At 46.4% G+C, this 7215-nt stretch overlaps 1 protein-coding gene across 5 annotated transcripts in view; it reads right to left on the minus strand.

The window, feature by feature from the left end:
- Positions 1-2031, minus strand: part of TCF7 (transcription factor 7) — a 75375-nt gene extending 73344 nt beyond the window's left edge. Inside the window, exons 1-3 of one of the 5 annotated variants that reach the window (XM_074883566.1) lie at positions 1433-2031; positions 1264-1330; positions 771-880 (exon numbers count right to left, since the gene is read on the minus strand). In XM_074883566.1, the coding sequence (XP_074739667.1) occupies positions 771-880; positions 1264-1330; positions 1433-1630 (375 nt within the window). In that variant the 5' untranslated portion in view covers positions 1631-2031. The remainder of the gene's footprint in view (positions 1-770; positions 881-1263; positions 1331-1432) is intronic. The other 4 variants (XM_074883565.1, XM_074883561.1, XM_074883562.1 and 1 more) reach the window with 4 other exon arrangements.
- Between the last annotated feature and the right edge of the window lie 5184 nt (positions 2032-7215).

Below are 7215 nucleotides of genomic sequence, written 5' to 3' on the forward strand. Positions count from 1 at the left end.
AACGAATGTAGCAATGCGAGCTACCCAGGAGCAACACGAGCACTGACCATCCACTGCAATGTCCTGACATTATTTTCTGAAGTTCTGATAGAGATGGTGATGCTTTTGTAGAGAAGCCCTTAGTTTAATTATTCAGATAGCAAAATTTATAAACATTAGAATATACAAAATTACCACAGCTGATTTGACCCCAGAGGGAAAAACTTTACAGGAAGACAACTGGAATAGTCCTCCAGCAGCACTAAGCCTTTTCCTAAAAACCTCTATTGCCATTTTAGCAGCACAAGATCCACTTTCTAGGCCATCATCCACAACAGAGCCCTAACCCAGGGCAGGCCAAAACCTGGCTGTTTTACAAGCAAATACGTCGAACTAAAGTTAAGCTGCGGGAGAAATCCCTGAGCACAAACACCAGAAGCTGCTCATCTCCAACGCTCGTGACCCAGAAAAAGGAAGGGGCATTCTTATATTAGGTATTAGGATTTGATTGCTGGAAGAGTCAAGGTGAATCTAGAGGATGGGGAAGGTTGGAAGAGAAGCTCTTCCAGCAAATTTGGAGCGAAGCAGGCGCTTGCTGCCGGGCATCCTTCCCCCTTCCCACTCCTTATCTCTTCAGCTTGGACAGAACAGCGCCCAGGCATTTTAGAAACAGGGCTGCCATTTGTCAGGGAAAAAAAAAAAGCATGTGTAGGTGCCTGCACGATACCTGCAACATACTTCAGCAGTGAGAAAGGCCACGAAACTTCTCCGTAAGGAGAGGATGAACTCACCAGAGGTGACATAGATCCATTTGGCAGATAAGGATCTGACAGCATTAGGAAAGGGTAGCCAGAATACGCAGATCCTTTATACATCCCTGGGTCCTGGTGCTTCATACCTGCTGAAATTAAAGTTCCCCATCAACGTTTGCCTTATGACAGGTGATTCCTCTCCCTGTCAGGGCCCCCCGATGAGGTTACAGCACCTTTTGGGAGTCTTTTTGCCCCATACTCCTCGGGGAGGGTGTTTTGGGGTGCCAGGGTCCCCCGGGGGTGTGGGGTCCCACATGGGGTGCACTGGGAAGTCTCGATGCTGATGGGAGCAGCTTTCCCTGAGGGGGGCTGTAGCAGTCAGGCATCCCTCACTCCCAGGGGTTGTGGGGCAGCGGGTTTGGGGACCGGGGGGGGTAGGTTCACCCACCGTGGGGATGGACCGGGGGGAACCCAGCAGGGACCGGGGATGGGGGGGGACACAGAGAGAGACACGGGGGTGGCTGCGACTAACCATCATCCATGTGGTCCGGGAGCTTCTCCTGATAAACCCTCTGCGGATCCTGCACACGCCTGATGGCCTGCACGGGGAGGAGAGAGAAAGGCAGAACGGGGGAGGGGGTGGCGGGGCGGGGGGCGCGGGGCCGGGGCGGGTCGGCGCGGCCGGGCCCGGCTCAGCTCACCTCGGGGTCGGCGGCGGCGGCGGCCGGGCTACCGCTGCCCTCGGACTCGTTCACCAACGAGGATTTGAGGTCGGCCAGGTCCCGCTCCGTGAAGGCGTTCTCGGGGATCTTCTCCTCCTGCTCGCCCTCGTCCTTGAAGGCCAGCATCTCGTCCGTGGCCCCCAGGTCGTCCCCGCCGCCGCTGCCCAGCTGCGGCATTTTGCCTCCCGCCGCTCCCTCCCGAGCCGCGCAGCAACTTTCCCGGACGAGTATTGTTCTCCGCCGCCCGGATCAAGCCCTTCGCAATGTTGGTTTTTTTTTTTTTCTTTCCTCCCTCAGTTTTTTTTTGCCCCCCCCTCTTAAAAAAAAAAAAAAAAATTCGCTCCCTCTTGAAATTTTTCTTTCTAAAGTTTGGGGTTTTTTTTCTCCTTTCCTTTTTAACTTTTAAACTTTCTCTTTTAGCTCTCCCTCCTCAAATTCCCTTTAAAAAAAAAAAATGTTTTGTTTCTTCTTAAATCTTTTCCTGCCTCCCTCTCACGGGGGGCTCGGCAGCCTGCGGGCGGGCGGGCAGGCGTCGCGGGATGCCGGGGCTCCACGGGGCGCGCGCGCCCCCCCCCCCCGCCGCCGCCGCCTTCACCCCGGCTCCCCGTGCCGCCGCCGTCCCCCCCACCCCCCCCTTTCTTCCGAGCCCCGGAAAGTTTCCCCGGGAGCAGCGGGCGCCGGCGGCAGCCAGAGGACCGGAGCGCCCGGTGCCTGTGTGCGAGCGCGGCGGCGCGGCGGCCAAGGGCTGCCGACATCAAAGCGGCCGCCGGGTGATTGGCAGCTCCGGGGAGGGGCCGGGGGCGGGCACACACACACACACACGCGCACGCACACACATGCACACACACACACACACATATGCACACATACGGAGTCCCTGCCTTAAAGGGACCGTCAGACCCCCCTCAGGCTTCCCGCCCCCCCTCCCAGTGCCAGCCCGGGGTGCGAGACACACATCAGCACATATATGTGTGCACACATACCAACACATATGTGTGTGTGCACATTGAGACACGTCAGGACGTGTACATGTGCACACAGGCACACATCAACACGTATATGTGTGCACAGACACACATCAACATATATATGTGTGCACACAAGCACACATCAGCACATATATGTGTGTGCACATTGAGAGACGTCAGGACATGTATGTGTGCACACAGACGCACATCAGCACATACATGTGTGCACACAGACACACATCAGCACGTATATGTGTGTGCACACAGACAAACATCATCACATACGTGTGTGCACATTGAGACACATCAGGACATGTCCATGTGCACACACAGACACACATCAGCACCTATATGTGTGCACAGACACACATCAGGACATGTATGTGTGCACACACAGGTACACATCAGCACATATATATGTGTGCACACACCTCAGCATGTATATGTGTGCACACAGAGACATCAGGACGTACATATGTGTGCACACAGGCACACATCAACACGTACATGTGTGTGCACACTGAGACATGTCAGGACATGTATGTGTGCACACACAGATATGCATCAGCCCATATATGTGTGCACACAGACACACATCAACACGTGTATGTGTGCACAGACACACATCAACATATATGTGTTCACACACAGGCACACATCAACACGTATATATGTGTGCACACTGAGATACATCAGGACGTGTACATGTGGGCACACAGACACACATCAGCACATATATGTGCACATAGACACACATCAGCCCATATATGCGTGCACAGAGACACACATCAACATGTATATGTGTGCACAGACACACATCAGCACATATATATGTGCACACACAGACACATCAGCACATGTGCACACAGACACACATCAGCACATGTGTGCACACACAGGCACACATCGGCACATATATATGTGCACACACTGAGACATCAGCACATATATGTGTGCACACAGACACACATCAGGATGTATATGTGTGCACAGACACACCTCAGCACATATATATGTGCACACACAGACATATCAGGACATGTATGTGCATACAGACACACATCAGCACATATGTGTGCACAGACACACATCAGCACATGTGTGCACACACAGACTCATACCAATACGTATATGCTTGCGCACACACCAGCACCTGTATGTGTATGCACACAGACACGCCTCATCACGTATGTGCGCACACCCCCACGCGTGTGCACACGCCAGTTGTGCCCGCTCGGCCGTGGGTGTGTGCAGACACGCGTGGGTGACACGCATGCCGCGCCCGCAGACCACAGGGCGATGCCCCCAGCACCCCGCTCCCCGCCATCGCTCCCTCCGCCCCGGCCCCTTCGGAGGCACAGACGTGACGTCGGATCGCAGAAAATTATTAGTTTTCTTGACTGGCCCCGAGGGTCAGGAAACATGAAATTACCATCTTCGCAGCCAATTTCGAAGACACTAGACACTTCTGTGTCGGCGTCGGAGGGTTTTTTTTAAGCAGTTCCCATGGAAAAGGAAACTCCCCATCTCTTCTGATCACATACGACAGGTCCTGTGCATGTCTCCGGTAGCTTAAAACAACACACTGATATTTATTTTCCTTAATTAAGATTGCATAAGATAGCCCTGGGTCCTGGAGACTTTTCTACAGACTGTAATGACGCCATGTAAATTGTTTTTTATGACCCAATATACTACATATTGTCACATTCAGCCCTTGAATAGGAAGCTAAAAATCTCGGTCCCTATTTTTCTTGTTAATGAGGGTATTATTACTAGGGATATAATCTCATTACTTTTTGGGGAGGAGAAGAACTAGTTGGAGCCACTTTGAAAAGTACTGAATATATTTAAATGAAGCAAAATCCGTCTTTCTGCTAATTGCTGATTTTGCATGACATAGAATTATTGTTCTGATTTAGGGGGCACAGTTTTCGCTGGGCTAAAGGAGATGGGAGAGGGAAAGGATGCCGTTTGCTTTTTTCCTGCTCAGCTCTCCCATCCAAATGAATGAGCGGGCTACCCCATAGGAAACTCCATCTGCAGATTTCCATTCTTTTAAACATCACAAAAATAAAATAAGCTGCAGCCACTTTGAGTAATAATCATTTGAATGAAATATTTGCTACTTTCAGATTATTTTTTTTTTTTTTCTCTTTCAGATGATCCTCTTGTTTTGCATGTGAAAAAAATCGTCTGAGATTTACAGCCCTCCCAAATGGAGATAAAGCCTTGGCAATGAGTTGGAAACCTGTTGTAATCTGTGATCCAGGAAACAAAGAGCCTCATTAATGCAGAGACTTTGGTGAGCCTTTGATGTTAGCTAGCATAGCATTCACTCTCAGTTCCATTTGCATTTAAACATTCATAAAAACATCATCTCTGCTTCCTTTGCCTTAAGCAATTTAGGAGTAAAGTATAGCTTCTATTTAAAGAAACCCACTGTGGTGAGGCTTAGAATACAAATATCACATAATCTTCAAGCAGAGCAAATATTTTATCCTACATTTCTGGTGGGCACATTTAATAATATTATATTTAAGACCCAAAATAAAAGATCCATCTTATTTTCATTAACCTTACACCACATCTTTGACTGAAAAGAGAAAAGGGGCCCTGTTAATTCTAAATATACTACATACCAATTTGTGGAAGTAAGAGAATCCAGAGGATTTTACATTATTCACAAGAGCTGAGTTTCTGAAAACTGGATGCCTACAGCAAGGTGCCCAGACCCCTATTTAGGCCCACAACACTGAAAATTTTGAACAAGGTTAGTTTTTTGTATATATGCAGTTTTATGAACTGCAGAATCTTCATCCTGATTTTAGAATGGAGTAAAAAAAGTTTTGGTTTTTAGATTTTTTTTTTTTTTTTAATTTTTAACACACAGAAGTATAAAAGTATAATACTAAAAAAATCAGAAGAAGCCTAACGCGGACATTTTCTTCCAAGAGGCACTGTTGCTCCCAGACGGCATCCTGAGGGAATGGCAGCATGTGGGGAATTTGGAGAATCACTTAGAAAACAAAGGCCTGTCTATCTTATTATTTTCAAAAGTATTATTCACCAACACACCTATGAGAAGTGGCACAGTGCTACAAATATTGGAGTTGGCTTGACTTGATGTTTGGAAATATTCAACTCAGGTTGTCCACGTTCACTGTACCATTAAAAATAACCGAGCGAGTTGAAATTGATCCTGTGTCACATCGAGAGCTCTTTATGTTTTCACTCTTAGGAGCAAATATAAGGAAATCTTTATGTTTGATGCTGTGAGTCAGTTCAGCCAGACTGATGTTATAAGCGTTATAAGCAAGTTTCCTATATGATGAATACCCAAAATTAAAAACTGAAATGGAAAACACTTAAAAACAACTTTACCTCGGATAAAATATTTCTGGAGCTGGATCAAAGTAAAACAAAAAGCCTGGCTTACTTGTCAGATCATATCTGCACTGAACTTCAAGGTTTGATTTGTATTATTTACATGGAAAAGGTCCCAAGAAACCAATTTGGCACTAAGTATCTTCATTACGTTTTTTCGCTTGTATGGGTGATTAAATCAATCTAGGGTTCCTATTTTAATTTTTTTTGAAAGGTGCAGCCATCTGTGAATTGAGGAACGTTTCTGATGTCATCTTTGTGCTTCAGACATACTTTTTCCCCCCTCCTTTTTTTTCAAATAAGATTTTTAAAGGAGCATGTTTGTTTCACTCTCAGACTTTCTAACTGTCCTCCAAGTAACTGTTTAGAATTAAGGGTGTATAATAATTTTTTAGAACATTTTAACTGTAACACCTGCAGATAACAATAAGCCAGATTAAATTATAACCAAGTCTGTCTGTCAGTCTGTCTGTTCCTCATCCTGCGTTTATCAACTTGTTCTCTGAATGCTGTGTGTGAAACTCAGCACATGCATTTTTGCACCGTGCTACGCACAGCGGCATTATGTGGCTTCACCATACACATTATATTAAGTGAAGCCTCTCTTTAAAAGTTGATGTAAATGTTGCCACCAATTCCTCTTAGGCTAGGGTTTCTCTTTCTGTTCTTAAAAAGGGGCTTCAGAGTGAAGCACTTGGATTTATTTCATTTAGTTTGTTTCTCTCAGTTTTTTGTTCATTGAATAGAATCAGCTTGGAGTAGCTCCCATTTTACTCTCTCTAGACACATTTCATCCTCTCATACAAGTTCATTTAATGTGGGTAAGGGACACATCGATCCCTGGCAGGTTGGACATCCTACATCTGCCTTCCTATTTCATTGTCTTTGCAGCAAATATGTTTCCCTGATACGTGTACACATATCAAAGTATGCTTTAATATAACAGCAGATTTATTTCAGCACGTTTTTTTTGTAGCCAATTAACCAATTCTCTACTAACAGAGGAACCTTCTAAATATTTACCATTCTTTTGGAGAAAAACATTTGCACGATCATCCCATAAGGATGGTTTGATTGATAGATTGGCAATGCAAATGTTTCAGATGAGACGGATGAAAACTCCTGCGCGGGGTTCCAGCTGGGAGCAGGAGCTCCTGGAGGATAGGCTGGTACCAGCTGAACTAATCCTGGCAAGTGACCAGCGTAAATCAGGCCACTGAAAGCTCTGTTTTGCCCAAAGGGGTTTACACTGGTGTAATTACCTCAGCATAGTCATAGCAGGAACATTTCCTTAGTCTAGACAAGCTCTAATAGGTAAAATAGATCTATCGTTTGCAACTGAAACATCTCAACCCAGCAAAGCCTCGTGTTCTTCTTTTCTCTTTGCCTTTCTTTCACTTGCATGTG

The sequence above is a fragment of the Strix uralensis genome, chromosome 14 (assembly GCF_047716275.1).
Source record: "Strix uralensis isolate ZFMK-TIS-50842 chromosome 14, bStrUra1, whole genome shotgun sequence".
NCBI classification, from domain to species: Eukaryota; Metazoa; Chordata; class Aves; order Strigiformes; family Strigidae; genus Strix; species Strix uralensis.